Source organism: Globicephala melas, chromosome 13, assembly GCF_963455315.2.
Source record: "Globicephala melas chromosome 13, mGloMel1.2, whole genome shotgun sequence".
In the NCBI taxonomy this organism is placed as follows: Eukaryota; Metazoa; Chordata; class Mammalia; order Artiodactyla; family Delphinidae; genus Globicephala; species Globicephala melas.
In genome coordinates, this window is record NC_083326.1 from 69,985,389 (window position 1) to 70,003,439 (window position 18,051).

At 55.5% G+C, this 18,051-nt stretch overlaps 1 protein-coding gene across 1 annotated transcript; it reads right to left on the reverse strand.

Moving 5' to 3' along the window:
* Positions 1 to 3,388: 3,388 nt before the first annotated feature.
* On the reverse strand, positions 3,389 to 17,757 carry ASPHD2 (aspartate beta-hydroxylase domain containing 2). Its single transcript, XM_030860680.2, has 4 exons — positions 17,551 to 17,757; positions 12,879 to 13,976; positions 7,577 to 7,690; positions 3,389 to 6,980 (listed from the first exon to the last, which is right to left on the reverse strand). The coding sequence occupies exons 2-4, from the start codon at positions 13,759 to 13,761 to the stop codon at positions 6,871 to 6,873; spliced, it is 1,107 nt and encodes a 368-aa protein (XP_030716540.1). The 5' UTR covers positions 13,762 to 13,976; positions 17,551 to 17,757; the 3' UTR covers positions 3,389 to 6,870.
* Positions 17,758 to 18,051: the final 294 nt, after the last annotated feature.

The following is an 18,051-nucleotide window of genomic DNA, read 5'->3' on the forward strand; positions in this document are numbered from 1 at the left end:
TGCCCACGGCCACGTGAGTGAGCCTTCTTGGAAGCAGGTGCCCCAGCCCGGGTGCCTTCAGAGGACTGCAGCCCCTGCCGACACGTGACTCAGCCTCGTAAGAAACAGCCGGAACCATGAAGCCGAACCACTTCTGAACTAGCCCTCAGGCAGCGTGGGAGACAATAAACGTGTGTTGTTTTACGCCACTCCCGGGGTGGTCTGTTACAGCAGCAGACAGGACACTCGCAAGCCCACATCCTAGCCCCGACCAGGTTCCCTGCAGCTTTGGCCCAGGGGCCCTTCAGCCTCGGTCCGTATCCAGCCACCAGCACCCGCCGGGCCGCACCACTAAGGAAGGAACCGAGCGCTGCCTCCCCTTTCTTCCTGCCAGTTCCAGAGTCCGATCCTTCCCATGGGGCGAGCCCCACTCCTCCGCACCCGTGCCCCCAGGGACGGCGGTGTCTGCAGGACGCCCTGGTTTACGGCACACCCCCCATCATCCAGGACGACTGCCTCCCGCCAGTGAGCGGGGAACATGGGAGGACGGAGAGCAGTGAGAGGCTCTGTGAACCTCAGGGAAAAAGGTCCCATGGTGTGATTAACAGTGGCAATCGATCAGACTCCGGCCGGGAAAGGCTCTCTGGTCCCCGGAGGGATGTTGAGCCTAATCAAACTGCCTCCCGCTGGAAGGAAGCATCTAGGCTTATGGCTCTTGTCACCTTGACCGTACAGCCAGTGGGGACTGGCTCTTGGTTGCAGTCACCCTCTCCCGAGCGTTGAAGCCCCATGGTGGGCCTTTCTCATGTGGCCGAGACGCTCTGCACGCTCCCCCAGTTACTGCGTTCCTCACACCCATCCTGCAGGAAGTGGGGTGCAGCTGCTCCCCGCTGAGTGTGCATCCTCACACCGGACCACAGGCCCTGTGTCGTGGGCCCAGCAGTGGCCCCCAAAGATACCAACCAGGTCCTGCGAGCGTTACGTCGTGTTATCAGGGTGGCGCGGGTGTGATTAAGGATCTTGAGATGCAGGTCATCCGAGGGCCCTCACAAGTGTGCTTGTCAGAGAGGCAGAAGCAGGTGACTCACGGAAGAGAAGAAGTGAGGACGGAGGCAGAGGTTGAGTGATGCGGCCACAAGATGCAGAAGGGGCAAAGGATGGCCTCTACCCCAGAGAGCAGGATTCTGTCAACACACTGACTTAGGCCCAGCGAAACCAATTCTGGACTTTGGCCTCCAGAAGCATGAGCGAACGAGTTCGGTTGTTTTAAGCCACCAGGTTCATAGTAGTTTGTTAGAGCAGCCATGGGAAACTAACGCGCCCACCCTGCAAACTTGATGTGTCTGTCCTTCTGGCCATTCCAAGCCTCTGTCTTTCAACAGTGCGGTGCCACGGAGCGCGGGGGGGAGCAAGGGCTCGCACCGTGAAGGCCCTTGCAAGGTGGCCGAGACACTGGGCGAAGGGGAGCCTTTAAGCAGGGCAGTGACTCAATTTGGTTCCCGTTGGAAATGTCACTGGCTCTCAGATGGGCGAGAAGCAGGGCAGGAGTGGAACCACCAGGAGGCTGCGGCTGTCCAGGTGGGAAGGGTTAGTGGCGCGGAGCAGGGAGGTGACATGACTGAGAGAGATGGGCAGGTTTGGGGACTACTTGGGAGATTGGAAGCGCCTCACTTGGGGCAGATGGAGGGATGTGCCTGCTTTATGATGGGCACTGTCTCCAGACGGAGGAAGCCACGACGGAGAGAGGGAGACCCCTACTAATAAGGGGTCCACGGGGGTGAGCAGGGAACCGACGGCTGACGCTCTCGAACTGCGTGCAACGCTAGCATCTGTTCACCCCCTCCCGCCTTACACACACACACACCCCCTTCACTGTGGACTGTCCTGAGAAAAGAGCAGCGGGAGGGGAAGTACCCTGTCCCCTCCCCCTAGGGAGGGCGGGGTGTAAGATCCACACTCGTCATCGTAGCTCAGGAGAAAAAGGCACGCTGGATCTTTTCTCAGTACATTCATTGAATCTGGGAAGCTTAAGGTGAAGATTCTAAGGGCTTCAAGGCTGAAAAAGGACACTTCCTCTCTGTTTATTTTCAATGTCTGAACTTGAAACCAGCTGTGTTTCTCTGGGGAACAAAACCCAGAGTGCCTTTTGAATCCTGTCAAGCGCCAAGAAGAGGCCATGTCATGAGAGCCTGAGTGCGCTCGGGTCCAAGCTGAGTGCTAGCCCTTCTCTGCCCTGCCCTCCTACTCGGCGGGGCTGAGGGATCCCCGGGAAGGGCGCGGGGCACGGGGACGGTGAGACGAGCCGTCTCCCCACTCCATCTCCCATGTGCTCAGAGGGTGCGTCCTTGCTCTCCAACCAGCCCCAACTGGTTCCTGGGGCAGTAGGAGCACGCGGCTCTGGTGTGAGACCAGGGTTCAGATCGCAGCTCTACCACTTAGTGCTTTGGAAACTCTCAGTATCTTCTTTAAAATGCAGAGGAAAGGCGATGTAAGTAAAAGTGTGGCACGTCGTGGACCCACAGAAAGTGGGGCTCAGTGTCCTGAGAAGGCAAACAGTGTCCTGTGTGTCCTGAGAAGGCAAACGGCCTCCCCACGGGGGTCCCTCTGCCCGCCGTGGAGAGAGAGGCCTGAACACATGACCGGAGTTCAAAAGCCTGGGGATGCTGAGCCGTGAGCCGGGACACCTGGCTTCTGTTTCCGGCTCGCCCTCCAGCCGGCACCACAGCCTTGTGCTCGTCCACTGCCCCGAGCCTACGTTTTCTCATCTTAAGTGAGCGTAACTGTCCCAGCACCCACCCCCGCGGGGCCACAAGTATTATGGGATAATAATGTATACAATAGAATCTTCCAGAGGGAACAGTGCTGTCTGTACTCGAGGACGCAACACACTCACCTTGAAGCCGGGGTGGCTAACGCGGCGGAAGTGGGAAACATGGGGAAGGGTAGGTGATCCGAAGTTAGGACCAACGTGTGTGCCTGGGAAGGAGGCGGAAAGTCAATTAATCTCTGTGTGTGTCGCCTCCTGCCACCCAATGCTACAGTCTGCTTGAGTATTTTCACTGCCATCTGTCAGCAGCTCTAAAGTATATAGCCTTATTCTCTCCTGTTCCCTGTGTTTACATCTGGTTAGCAAGATTCAGCCAGGGACATACATGTCACGGGGAGGCGGCTGCCAGTAGGGCATCATGGTCCTTAAAAACAGCATTTTGTACTGAGCCTCTGCTTCTCGTATTTACATTTTAAAAACATGTAAGAAGCACTTCCCACCCACCCACAACTTGCCATAATCTTATCTTATTCAGACCTCACTTTAAGCCTATGAGAGGAAGCATTGGGCACATTTTCGAGATGAAGCTCACAGAGTGGATTTGGACATTTGGTAGCAACAGACAGAAACCACAACTCAGACTTAAGAGTTAAAAGGGAGTTTATTGGCTCATGTACGGAAAAGTCCAGAGGTAGGGCTGGTTCCAGGCAAAGCTATATTAGGACTCAGATGATCTCCACAAGATGAGGGACCTGCTCTCCTCTGTGGGTTTCTCTCTCAGATTTTCTTTACACTGGATCCCCCACTCCCATCCCTCGAAAAGTAGCCTCTCTTTCTCAATGGTCCCAGGAGAGAACTTGGACCATGTGCCCAGCCCTTAGTACCCAGGAGTCTGCAAGGCTCTGATGATTGGTCAGGTGTGGGTCATGTGCCTAGCCCTGCAGCTGGGGTTGGGTCAGGTCCTGGAAATCCAGGGACTGAGAAAGGGGAATGTTACGGTCTTGCAAGAGGCTCGTCAGAGTACTGCTGGAGGAGAGTGTTAAAACAGTGACCATCCCCTAGAGGCCAAGGTTAGGTGGCCTATCCCAGTATCACATAGGGGCACAGCTGAGCCTTGAACCTCCAGCTGGCTGATTTCAAAGGCCTTGCCATTTTTGCTACTCAGGGCATCGACCCTCAGCTCCAGCTACACATTAGAGTCAGCCCAGGAAATGAGTTGAAACAAATACCGGAGACCTGGCCAAAGAACTGAGATGCCTTGGGGGCAGGGTGTGGGCATCAGTATTTCTCAAAAGCTCCCTGGGTGACTGTACTGTGCAGCCAAAGTCCAGAGCCAGTGGGTGAGGACTACCCTTCTCCTCCCCCACCACACGCTGCAGGGCACTACTCAATGCTACAAGGGTGGCTGCTGTCAGCAAAGGAGGGCTCAGAACCCAGACAATCTAGGCGACTTTGGGGGATGATGAGCAGGTGCCTGGGAGACCTGGGAGGTGACCTTGTCAAACTGAGTCACCAATCCGGCCTTGCAGCCGAGGCAGGCTGCCTCTGCGTGGAAGGCAGGGCTTCCCACTCGAAGCTGGGCAGGCATGCTGCCTCCCTTTTCTCACCTTGGGCATCCCCGGCTGCAACGTGTAAATTACTTTAGCAGTTGCCTAGCTGGCAACGCGCGCTTCAGGAGAGCGAGAAATATCGTGGCCCAGGGTGCACGGTGCTCTTCCCTCCCACCTGCTGTGGCAGCCTGGCCAGCTTTGCTATGAAAACACCTGGCAGCCAGGCATCTCCTGGGGCTCCAGGCCACCAGAGCTCCCTGTCCTTCTTCTAACACAAGGGGAAACATTCAAAACAGAGCCACCAAGGGCCCTGCTTCTTTCTCCCCGAGGTTAGACACAGACAGCAGAAAGAAGCCGCAGCTCCCCGGCCGCCTCTACCAGCGACCCGGTGGACTCGTCCATCTCTTCCTCACCCATCCTTCCTCCTCACCTGTTTGTCTGTAACTGCTTAGAACCCCTGCTATGTCAGGAAGGGAACCAACCTCGCTGCTTCACGTGCCAGGCACTGTCTCTACAGTGAAGGAAACTGAGGCTCCCAGAGGCTCCATGACTTGTGCAAGGTGACGTGGGAGCAAGTTCTTGGCACCGAGTCCGGAATCCTCAGCTCTCCTGGAGCACGGCCCTTGTTCTTTGTCCAGAGTGACACCTGCAGCTCCCGAACATTCCATGGATCTGCTCCTTTCCCCCACTCCGCGCCCATTACTGAGAACTACATCTCGCTTCATTCCCTGTACATGACCACCGTTAGGGGCCCTCCTGTCTCTGTGACACGATCCAGAAACCAAGAGCCTGCAATGAGTGGCCCTCTCGGAGCCTCTGCCCAAGTCCCACATCACCTCTCCAACAGACCGCTTTACCACTTCACTCTGGTTTTCAGCAAGATCTTTTATTTACCCTCTGCTCCCCAACCGCGTCACGTGAGCACAGGTAGCCAGGGGCCTGTGTGGGCTGCTGGCTTTGTAAACGTAGAGCAGTCAGTACGTGTAGAAATCATGCACCTCAGGGATTCTTTAACAAGAAACTTAACAAGTAAAAAGACTTCAGGTGTGTTTGACATTTCTGCCCTTTCCTGCATTCTAATCGCTGAAAAACACCTGTGTAGAAATTGTACTCAAATGTAGACACGGTTTCTTTGCACACTTGCTAGTAACTACCTAGTGCGTTTCAGACCGCGTTTACTTCTGACGGTTGCTCCTCCCAGAAGCTGCTGGTTTCCGTTCGGATAGAAACACTGGACCCAGACGGGACAAGCAGTATGTTCCGTACCGCTCCAAGGCTTTACAAACCTGACTCTGCCGTAATACATTATTCAAAAAAGGCATCTCTAGTGTGACTGGAGGAGACTCCTTCACACATCGGCTAACGGGGGGCTGCTTCTAGACTTAGTGCCTCAAACTGGCCACGTCCTTCACAGCAGACCCAGCGCCGCGACCATGGGTCCTTTGGGTATGTAGGTCCCCCCAGTGTCCTCACGTGCACACACTGGCTTAGGTGGCCCTCACCACACCCTTGTGCACTGACAGAGACACAGGGCCGACTCTGCCATGATCTCCGAGCCCAGCGTTTGAACGCTTATGTACAGACAAATGGGAAATCATAGGAAACAGAACTCCAAAGCAAAACAGACACTTCGGGCGGATCTACGATTCCAGTTTTGCCAGAGAAAGGCTTTTCCAGAACGTCACTGGATGAGTGAGGTCTCATCTCACCTCGGCGCCCATCAGCCAGCCTGGGGGTCTGAATGCTCATCACCTTGGACTCCAAACAGCTCAAACGGGGAATTCTCCAGGCCCGGCTTGGCAGTAGGGCTTCTGTAGGCAGTGAGGTAATCGAATCACATGTTCAGCTGCTGAACCGAGGGAGCCCCAGCTTGGCTCTCGAAGACACCAGCCTCAGCTCTGTCGGAAAGCAACGTCTACAGAAAAGCCTCCATTGCCACCAGCCTGATGCTCTTGCCATCAGGGACCCGACTGGGTTCAGGGTGAGGTGAGCAATGGTGAGTCTGCCCTGCCCTGACTGGGCCACCCTGCCGAGGAAGCCAGCAGGGGACAGCTGGGGATGCGGACCGCGGGCTCCCCCGACCCGGGCGTCTGAGGCCCAGGGTGATCGTGACAGCAGCAGAGGCCACGTCCTCCAGCTCTCTGATCTGCAGTGTTTTGTTTTGTTTTTGTTTTTTTCTTTTAAGATGACAGGAAGATTTACGTTATTACATCCAGACAAGTAACCATTTGGCAACCCTATTTCAGAGCACTGACGAAACCAAGTAGCAGCGTGACACAGACAACAGGGACCCCGAGCCTCTGGTCACAGAGCAAAGTAATGCGCTTTTAGGCAGAAAGGAATCGCAGAAGCAAATGATTGGAAGGGAAAAAAAATCTAAGGAAATACAAGCTGAAAATTTCCCACTTTCAATAACCGAAGGAAAGAGGGACCCAACACGACCTAAAAACCAAATCCCAAATGAGAGCATTCTGTCGAGGCATGGAATTGGAACAGGGGCAGGGGCCGGGCCGCACCCCTGTCTGCCCGGGCGGACCGCGGCCACTCTCGGCGACTGCAGCACGACCAATGTTCTCATCGTCCCGGGGCAAAGATGAAATCCAGGGCCTGCCGTTCGGCCGCTGCGACGTTGGGATGCCACAGATCCACCATGAAAACCACCCGTGGGCCGTCCTCCGCCGAACCTGGGGGAGGGCGGCGAGAGAGGAGAGGTTCAAACCGCCCGGAGCCAGGACCCGGGCAGAGCCAGACCCACGTGGTCAGCTTTCGGGCAGGGACCCCTGCTGACCCCGGCACAGATCGCAAGCTCTCCTCCTCTCTGATCAACAACATTATCAGAAGACCCCAGAAGGTTCTGAGCAGAGTGCAGAAAGGAAACGGGCAGAGGGAGGGAAGGGTGAAAACGTGGTGGGTGGAACGCGGAGGACTTTTAGGGCAGGGAGGTTACTCCGTGCGATCCTGTCATGGTGGACGCGTGACATCACACGTTTGTCCAGACCCACAGAGTGTACAACAGTAAGAGTGAACCTTCATGTAAACTACGGACCTGAGTTACTGATGATGTGTCAAAATTGGCGCGGCCATTGTAACCAGCGTACTCCACTGTTACAAGGTGCTAAGAGAGGGGAAATTTATGGGGGTCACGGCAGGGAGCACACTCTGTACTTCCTGCTCAGCTTTTCTGGGAACCAAAAACTGCTTTAAAAAGAAAGTTTAAAGATACATGTAAATATATATATTTATATTTTTAAAGGCGGCCACGGGGCACACAGACACTCACCTTCATGGAACGCGGCGTGCAGGAAAGAATCATCGAAGAGGAGGCAGCGGCCTTCTGCCCAGCACTGGGGCTCCCCGCCCACCACCAGCTCACAGCCACTCGGAGTTTTCAGACCTGGGGGCAAAGCAGAGAAAAGAAAATGAAGGCGGGCAGGGCCAGGGACGCCGGAAGTCGGGAGTGGCAGGCTTTGGAGGAAGCTCTCGACCTCCAAAGCCCCGACCCTGCGCCTTACCCCTCGGGAGCCCCGCTTGGTGGGTGGGTGGAGGCAGTCCGTTAGGACAGATGCAGGCCGTGCACCTGCACCCTCACTGTGCTCCCTGGAGAAACTCATTCCTCTGGTGGCTTAATCTGTTCTGGGCCAGGGACTACTCTGATTAAAGCACGGACCAAGGCTTGCGCTCCACCTGTGAGACTCCTGAAGCCCAGTCGTGGGGCCCCGGAAACCGAGGGAGGCCAGGTTCAGAACCCTGCCTGCCCAATAGGCAAAGGCTGCTTCCGTCGAGATTAAAGACTCGGAGACTCACACAGTGCCCTCCTCTTTAGGGTCCAACGTTAAAATCCACTGTGAGGCCTGAGGATGGCATGTTCACAGTCCAAGTTTCCCCAGCCTCATTCTGGGAAAATGGTGACACCCCTAAAGAAACGCCTGAGCTTTCAGAGGAAACTGACTGCCACCCTCGTAGGAAGCCATATGTTCAAAATGCAGGCGGGGGACCCGAGCTCGGGTATAGAACCCCGGAAAGGGGGGTCTTCTTCAAGCGCTGCCGTGCATGCACTTTCACACCCCCATTTCCAACTCAAGGGTCTGAAGGAACGCTTGGCCCCTGGCACTACCTGGTCATCTGTGAATGAAGGCACCGGCACAGCCACCTAACTGACTCAGAGGAGGCTGGGTAGGCCCTGAGCCGGGAGGAAGTGGGCCCTGTGAGAGGGCCTGGGATCATGGTGTTCTGTCTGTCTTCAGTGACCCACCCTGATAATCACGACCCTGGGCCAGTCAGCATCCCCGCTCTGATTTAATGTCCCTACGACACACATGAAACAGCGTACTCTCAACAGCCTGAGGATTTGACACACCCTCTGAACCAGAAATGGATGGCGCCAGGAGGCACATATGGAGTAAGAACTCAAACAAAGGCCACGTGGAGTAATGGGCAGGAGAGAGGACTTCAGGTCAGACGACCACCCTTACGTGCTGGGTGACTCTGAGCAAGTCACTCAACCTCTCTGAGCTATAGCCTCCTCATCTGTAAAGAGAGGCCATGAGCACACTTGCCTTCCAGGCTGTGTGACCACTGTCCTTGCTACCAATCACTGAAGACTTACTGTGAGCAGGTTTGTGTTAAATAAACACTTTACGGACATCACACACTTTCCAGATGGAGCAACTGAGCTTCAGAGAAGTTAAGTGACCTGCTGGAAGTCGCTATTTAGTCCTGTGCGAACTGAGATTTGAACCCAGATCTGTCTGGCTCCATGGAACAGGCTCTTACAACACTGGACAGTAGGATATAAATGCTAGTTGTTACATCGGTAGCAGTGAGGCTAAGTGGTTGTCAACTTCCCTGTAGTTAATATGTCTCAACTATCAATAGTACGTTTCACTGAATCAGCTGACACTGTCAGTTCTGCCTCTGGAACCAGGATCTCCCACTACTGTTAACAACTGCTGGGGGAGGTTAGGGCTGTAAAGGAGCTCCGCTCCACCTGAAAGATTTCCATGCGTGCCCTCACCGCTTGGTTCAGTGGAGAAGGCCTTTAGGGATAGGTGGTTCTCTGCAGGGACAGAACACCCCAGGATTCCAAAAAGAAGCTCCCCTTTTTCTGGGCCACGAAATGATTCATCACCACCCCAATGGTACAACAGAAAAACGGCCTGGCTTGCCGGCTTCCCAGCCCCTGCTCACTCGCCTCCGCCTCCCTTCACTGCGCCCCAGCCTTCCAGCGGCCCACCATCCCCGCCTACTGCCATAAACCAGCCTGGCTGGCAGATATGATTAACACTCGCCCAAACAGAGCATTCGGGCGGCTACTGGGGACACACAGGCCCCACGCATGGCCTCGGCCAGTCCCATATCCCCAGGCCCCCTCTGGCTTAGGGCTCACTGCTTTGTCCCCAATGCCCATGGACAGAGGCGCAAGACGGGTGGAGAAAGGGCTCTGTCCACCACTTCAGGAGGCTGGCAGCTGGCACTCAGGGTGGGCAAGGCAGACAGGAGCTGACCAGCTTGTATCACCCAGCCGGACGGCCGAGAAATCCAACAATATACTCATGAAAGGAAAATGAGAGCCTAACGGGCTTTTGTAGCGAGAATCTGGATACGCTCACACACTTTCATCCACCCTTCCCTGAGGGTCTGCCACTGGACCGGTATCTGCCTCCTGGCTAACAGCTGCCTCATTAGTTTCAGAGGTTGTTCCCTGGAGCTTCGTGACAGTGGGTGGGGACCTCGCAGCCCCGTACAGGGTGCTGGGTGACGGCTGGGCTGCATGGACGGGTGCTGAGCGATGCCACCTCTAGCGGAAGCTCGGAGCAGGCTCGGCAAACGTGTGCCACCCGGAGGCACTGACGGCTGAAGAGCGGCGGCCGGGACGACGCCCCCAGCCCCCACTCAAGACGGAAGGCGGAAAGGGAGGCTGCGGGGCACTGCAAAGACACAGTTCTGGAACCGCAGGTGCCTCCCCACGTCTGCCAGGTAACTGGCGGAGGTGTGGCCGCTGGCACGTACCAGGCCCTTCCTGCCTCTGACCTCATTCTCCGGACACCCCCTATGTCAACACACGAGGTCACGTGAGTCTCACACCCCTCTCTTTCCTTCCTGGGTGGAAGGACAGAGGAGAGGAGGAAACGGAGCAAACCCAACCCTGGCGCTCACCCTTGCCATGGGGACAGCTCACGCTAGTGGGACGCCTTCCAACACCGCCTGCTGTCCAGGGTGACACGGATGACCCAGTTTTTCCGGTGGCAAGTGACTCTCTGGGCCGGGAGGGGAATGACGGATCATAAAGAGGCCCACGTGGGCACATGTTACACACACACACACACACACACACACGTACACTGCACACATACACAACAGGCATGAACACCTGGGAGGCAGGTCCACCAGCCCTTCCTACTCAACACACCTGCCCGGAATTCTACCACACCCAGCTCAAGTGCCCTTCCCTACACGTCCTTCTGAAGCTTTTAGAAAACTTACAAGGGAAACCTTTAAAAAGAAGAGCATTGCTCCCCGAGGCCCACAGCCTGGCAGGGAGGCCCCCTGCGGTTTGCTCCCACTGAGCTGGTCAAGCTCAGCCCCACCAGCGGGCTCCCCAGCTAGCCCAGATACGGCGCCCCAGCCCCAGGGGGAGCCTCCTGCTTTGCTCCACCCCGGCGGCCCCAGCGGTCCTGCAGGGTCAGACCCCCGTCCCGGAGCAGCCCACAGGCAGCCCGTGTCCCCTGAGCTCAGAGTGCGCCCTGGTGCCTCACACAGAGATTTCATTACAATGATCATCACTAAGACGATCATCTCACTTCTTAGATCAACCAGAGCCCCCTTTAACTGACTGCCCTCTACCTGCCAAGCACTTCACACACAGGACATACTTCTAATCTTCCAAACAGCCCTCCAGGTAGGTGTTACGCCCATTTCAGAGAGGAGAAATTGGAGGCTCAGTTTCAGAGCCTGCCCAGGGTCACCCGGCAAACGGGGCTAAGCCGGGATCTGAGTCCAGGTATGTTTGCTTCCAGAGTCTGTGCATTTTCCACTGTTTCCCAGGGGCAGGGACTATGTCTTATGGGTCATTTTTCACACTGCCCAACACAGCGTATGATCATAAAAGCTACTAGCTACCATTTATCGAATGCTGTCGCATGCCAGGAGCCGTGTCAAGCAGCCATGGCAGATATGACTTCATTGAAAGCTCTCAACATTCCTGTGAATAAGTACTATCTCCTCATTTTACAGATGTGGAAACTGAGGCCCGGAGAGACGTGGTTATTTCCCAAAGTCTCACAGCCAGCCACGAAGCCAGGCAACTCCCTCCAGAGCCCCTACCCTGTCCTGCTTTTACTCTTGAAATACTCAAAACGATGTCAATTGCTCGAACCTAGTTCCTTCTGTTTTTTTAAAGCAGTGAAGCCCTCTGTCCAGTCTCCACAGAGAGAGCGGGAGAAGCAGAGGGCTCTGGGCGAAGAGGGGCTGAAGGGCCCGGGGCATCGGGCTCAGGTCCCCCAGGCAGCCCCGAGGCTGCCCTGTGGACCATGGTTATGAACCCCCTTCTCCAGGCTATACTGGGGCTCCTCCGTGCGCCTCTCGTCCCTCCAACACAAAGCTGGGGCGGACTTCCAAAGCGGGACCTTGCTCAGGCTCTCAGCAGCTCCTCTAGTCTGGGATGCTAACCAGTGGTGCCACTGCCCTGGTAACCAATGTTATCATGACTCACTAGGAAGGAGGCACTCTGGAGAACTAACGTCCCTCTTCACCGAGTAGTTTTTGAGCCTGCTTTTATCAAGTACTCACTATCAGGCTCTGCTTGAGCAAATGCCTCACGATGCACATCATCACACCAGAGCCTCGACATAACTCTGTAAAACATGATCTTTTTATAATACCTCCACTTCCCAAATGAGGAAGCTGAGGCCCAGGGAAGGGGACTGACTTGCCCAAAGTAACACAGCCAGCTCATGGTGGGGTGAGGACGCAAACACAGGCAATCTGACTCCAGACCCTGTTCTCAAAACCACTGCTACACACACTACACGTATTACCAACCTCCCTAGAAGCAGAATAAAATCAACTTCACACAAAGCGTCCCTTCGTCCTTGTTGATTCGGAAGGCACTTGGGTATCTTTCAGCCTCCTGAATCACCCCAATAGCCTCTGGCTCTAGAACTACTCTGTCCAATACAGTAGCCAAGTGTCATATTTTAAAATTTGGATTCAAGTAAAAATTGAGCTCCTTAGTTGCACTGGCCACATTTCAGGCACTCAAGTTACATGCAGCTGGTGGTTCCTGCACTGGACAGCGTAGATGGAGACCATTCCCATCTCGGCAGACAGCTCCTTTGGACGGAGTTTCTGTCACAAATTAGGTTTATACTGACCACACGTTTCTTTTTTGACTCAATTCTCTGCTGCCAACACTGTTCACACGTGACCCATCCATTTTTGATCAGAGTACAGTGAAGCATGAGAAAAAGCCCAATCCTGGCTACTGACTACAACTCGTGGTGTCTGGGCTCCCGGCCGGCAGACGGGCTGGGATGTATTTGCTAGAACAGCGCGTGCCGGGAGGCCCTGTCCCCGCCACGTACCTAAATGGCAGCGGAGGCGGATGTTCGTGGGTCCGTAGTGCTCCGTTATCACGGTGCCGGGGCTCAGCACGGAGATGCACGCGTTCCCAAAAACATTGTTCCCAATACAGGTCCGAAGGCTTCCAAGCAAGCGGTACGTCCGTGGGCACTTCCTGCAGTTCCGGGGGACGCAGACCCCCTGATTGACCAAGTAAAAGGTGACCCACTCCCCACTGGGGGTGCTGTTCATTTTCCAGCCCTGTGGGAGGCTGCAGTTCGAAAACGCTTTGTACAGGGCCTCAAACTCGCACAGGATGGTCTGGAAGTTGCGCTCCAGCAGCTCCACGTCATGCTTCTGTGCGTCCCGGGCGAAGTAGGGCGAGGTGGGGAGGTCGGGCAGGAAGAAGACCTCGGGCTTCTGGATGGAGGGCCGGCTGCTGAGGTAGCGGCCCTGCTCGCGGATGCCCTTGTGGATGCGGCCCATGCCGGACCAGGAGTAGCGCTTGGCGTACTCCTGCAGGTTGTGGTAGAGCTTCTGGTTGAGACCCTCACTGTGGCTGCAGCGCACGCACTCGGGGGACTGGCAGTACACGAACCCGTTCTGCAGCCCCGTGGCGTCGGGGCCCTGCATCAGGGCGTTGACCGAGACGTAGGGCCGGGGCTGCTCCCTGCCCACGTGGTAACAGTACCACACGAACAGGACCAGCAGGCAGGCCACGGTGACCGCGGCCGTGGTGTCGCAGTCCCGCACGGACTGCATGCCGGTGGCGATGCAGTCCCTCAGGCCGTCCAGCGACCAGCTCCAGGCCACCAGCCACTCGAGCGACATTTTGGGGGAGCTGTTGGGGATCCGAAGAGAGGTCAGCTGGTCAGTCCTCGGGAGTCCCAAGGGCATGCATACCATGCAGGTCAGCGTAGGGGGTGAGGGGCGGCTGGGGCAGGCGGAGGCATGGCTGCCACGGTTCCTCGGGTCCTGCCAAGGGCGGCATGGAAAGACATCTGTGCCCAGCCCCCCACTCCCGGCAAAAGTCACTGCGGGTGGGGGCAAAGGAGCGGCTTTAGGTCACGTCGGCAAGTGGGGCTGGTCACCGTGAAATGACTTTTTTAGGCAGTCCAAACCTGAGATGAAAAAAATAATAATAAACCGGCATAAATTTTTACCCCTGGAAAAGTCCTCAAGTGAAACACAAAGCCCCAGCTCGTTTTGTCAGGTCTCTGTTGGAAGGGGACACGCTTCTCAATCCTGTACTTTCTCCTTCCATTTTATCACCACCCCCTTTCCCAAAAGGCCAGTAGTGTTTAATCTGCATCAAGTACTGTTTGATCATTACAGTAGTACCATCTGTTTTGTGTCATCCTTAGGAGGTGCTGTGATCCCCATTTTATGGATGAGGAAACTGAGGCTCAGAGAGGTCCTATAACTCACCCCAGTTCATGCAGCCGGGGCAGGGACACAGAGCCCATCTCACTTCAAAGCCATATCTATCCATTTTGCTACGCTCTTGCACAGTAGGTATGTAATAAATGCTTATTCTCCTTAAATCTCTGTACCTTTTATTAAAGAGAAATCTGGATTCAAAAGCATCTTACAAATGGTAAAGGAATTTGGAACTGCATATTCTCCATTTTACTTGCTCTTTTCACAGCACTTCATCATTCTTATTTAACCTCTCTTGCCCTTCTGACATAGGTTGGGCTTAAATCAAGCTGGAAAAGGAAGTGGGCTCCCCGGGGTCACATCTGTGGCAGACACCAGGCATCTTCTGTCTACTCGCTTGGGAGGCTATCTACTGGCCTCACCCATGAGATTATGAAAGTGAAATGATGGATAGAATGAAAATAGAAGCCCTTTCCGGTCTGTCTCCAAAACACACAGAAGTGCTGTGCTTTGCCACGTATCCTGCCGATGGTTTGGGCCAGTGTCCGGCACGCTGATTATCCTAACAACCTAAGAGATGATCGAAGCCCAGCTGTCTCATTGCCTGTGTCTATAGAACCCCGGCCGTGCTTCCCAGGTGAAACTCTCTGTCCATCCTGCTCTAATTGGATGAAAACAGCCAGGTCTATGTTCTACTACATGTGTAATACATTCCCTCACCTCGAGGAGCAGAATAATTCAGAAATTTCGCTTGGTACCATGCTCTCCCTTGTCTCACAGGAACGTGAGAAGGCAACTAATAAAAACAGGAAAGCTGTACCCTCCCCCTTCTCCGGGGACTAAATTTGGCCCCAACATTCTTGCAACGTAGCAGAGAGGTTAAGAACCCAAACTGGGCAGGTCACTCCCCTCTCTAAGTCTCAGTTTGCTCATCTGTTAAGACGGGGTAATGCTCCTCTCATTGGATCAAGGGGAATGATGGGTTGAAAGCACTGATGATCACATCATGGTGACAGTTCAGAATGTGCTAGTGACCGCCGTGACATGTGGATTCCCATCTCTAGTAGCCAGCAAACCACAGGTGGGCCATCAGGGAAAGGTATCTCAGGTCTGAGAATTCCAACAGCCAAAGGTATACTCTTGTTGCCACACATCTCAAGGAATTTTTTTTTTGGGGGGGCGGGTCCCCAGACGTGCAAAAGCTATTAAAATTAAAGGGAAACCTTAGATTGTCCTTAACTCCCTACTTATATCTTCCCAGCTTAGATTGAATAAAGAATCGCTTGACTATAATATTCAGTCAGAAACGCATATGCTGAATATTCACGGACATTTTTATGTTTCTAGGAAAAATACAAGAGTCGGGAGGTTAGAAACTAAATTTTTTCCTCATAGTTCTCCATGTCTTCACAGATTTGGGAGAAGAGGGAAAGGCTGGGCCCCCTAGATGGAAACAGACCCCCTCCCCCACTCACCCCGGGGCCCTGGTTCTTGACTAGTCCTCCCATAACTGGCAGCTGTTTCCTCTTGAGGAAAAGGAAAGGAAAATCATGATGAAAGGTATTTTGTTTGCAAGCCATCTGCCAAACAGAACCCCAGGATTCTTGAAGTTCAGTGTGAAACTAACATCTGTATGATAACAAGCACTTTTACTAAAAGGATTTCCCCCATCGCTGAGCTGAAGCCCTAATTGGAACTTTGAAAACCCAGTCTCTCAGGAAGAGAGGTTTGTTTCTCTTAAATGTTCTAAGAGTGACATGATGATCATTTAACAAACACCTGTTAAGTTTCAGTTCCCATCAGCCCTGCTTGAAGTTTAAGTCAATCAAAATGAAGACGCGGAGTACCGGGTAGATGACGAGGGAATCTCTCCATTGGACAGTCACACCACTTACCCTCTCCCCAGGGAAGCCTCATTCTGTACAACACCGGCCATGAACGCTCCCTAAGCTGAGCTATAAACAAAAGGCAGAGGATCCTCAGGCCCTGGACCCCAGCTTCAGACCCTGCTCACAAGATCACAAACAGCACTGAGAGCTCAAGTAAGGACTTCTCACATCTGCCACTTACTTTTACCCAAACTACGGTGGCAGGACCCTGAGCCCGGAGGTGGATTAACAAGCTCACAGCTGAAACGTAACACTAAATTAAACCTTTACCTTTACAGGGTGATTGGCAGTTTATCAAGTACTGGTTCAAACATCTGACCCTCATAGACCCCAGCCCTGCAGCTGCGAGGGCATGAATTCCACCCCCCCACTCCCACCCCCCAGCTCTTGTCTCTGTGACCACAGTAACTTCCAGCTTCCTTTACACATCTGTTTCCATTTCTTGTCCTCATCAGGGATGGGGACACCTCATTGCAGTTCTACACTTTAATAATACGCAACTCCAGATCTTCAAAGTCAGCCAGCTCTGGGGAATAGGGTCCGAATTCATGGCCACTTTTTGGTGAGCAAGTCGAATCAAATATAACTTCTGATACAACGAACACATAGGGAGAGAGACACTCGGCTCAAACCTGGCTAATCCAGTTCACATTACCAGTCCGAGAGGCTGCCCAGTGCCAGAGAGCTTCTACTCACTCTCAGGGTACCCTAGAAGCCCCCCAAGGAGCCGGGCAAGGAGTGTGATGCATGCACCCAGGAGCTTGAGAGCTGCCCTGGGGCCAGCCCTCTGCTGCGGGGAACCGGAGACCTCTCCTCCTCACTTTCTTGTCCAGCTTTTTCAGTATCCACCCACTCAGGAGAGTGGGGGAAAAGGGGAGCGCACAGAATAGGTTAATACAGATGGTGACCACCAGGAGGTCGGGGCGGGAGTGGGGGTGGGGTGGGGGGAATGGGACGATGGAAAGGTACTGACAGGAAAAGTGGGCGATTAGGGAAGGAGGCTCATGGAACAGGGGAGGAGGGTCACCACGGGAAATAAGGGAAATGGGTGATGCACAGGGCTGGGGGGGAGGGGAAGAGCAACAAGAGAAGGGACCAAGGAGGATGGTGACCGAGAAGGTGATGTTGATGGGGCATGTTAACACGGTGAACAGAGTCGCGAGGGAGCAAGGGGACAAGGAGGGTGATGCCCGGCCCGGGCCGCGTACACTGCCAAGGCGGCGGCGCTCAGCACGTAGCGAGCGCTGGGCGGCGGGGGCCCCTCGTACGGGCCGAGATGCGGGGCGCTGAGCACCCTCCGCGGCCGCGCCGCCGGGCGTGGGGACCGCGGGCCTGCAGCCGCCCGGCCCCCGCCTCCTCCCCCTCTCTCAGGGTCGGTCCCGTTGCGCCGCCGTCCTGCCCCGCAGCCCCCGGAGAAGCCGCTTACCTGCGCCCGAGCGCGCGGGCGGCGGGGGCGGCCGCTGGGGCCGGGGAGACGCCGCCGCCCGAGGGCGCGGACGCTCGGACGCCCCCTGCCCACGCCACGGAGCCACCGCCCCGCTGCTGCCCGGCCCACGCCGCCGGAGCCCGAGCCAGAGCCGAGCCGGTTCCCAGCCGGTGCCGACGCCGCGCTGCGCTCCGCGGGGCCGCGGGGACCACAACTCCCACAATGCCGCGCGCGGCCGGGAGGCTCGAGGAGGGGATGCGGGCGGGGCGGGGCCAGCGCCGGCGGCCTGAGGGGCGGGGCCGAGACCCCCAGCGGCCAGGGGTGCTACTCGCACGCGGGGTGACCCGGGGCCGGGATCGCGCCGCCCGCTCGCGTGGCTTTTGCGGGCGCGGCCGTGGGCCCGAGCGGGGAGACGCACTGCCCGCCCAGTCCCAGGGCGCGCGCAGGCGGGCGGGCGTTGGGTAATTCATGAAGTCCGGCGGGCGTTAATTCACCCGCTCC

Excerpts from the sequence above, each read along its gene's own strand:
- ASPHD2 (XM_030860680.2), bottom strand. The coding sequence starts at position 13,761 with ATGGTATGCATGCCCTTGGGACTCCCGAGGACTGACCAGCTGACCTCT. Across the intron at positions 7,691-12,878 it reads CCGCCTCCGCTGCCATTTAG|GTCTGAAAACTCCGAGTGGC; the intron begins GTACGTGGCGGG and ends CTTTGCCCCCAG. Across the intron at positions 6,981-7,576 it reads GCACGCCGCGTTCCATGAAG|GTTCGGCGGAGGACGGCCCA; the intron begins GTGAGTGTCTGT and ends GCCCTCCCCCAG.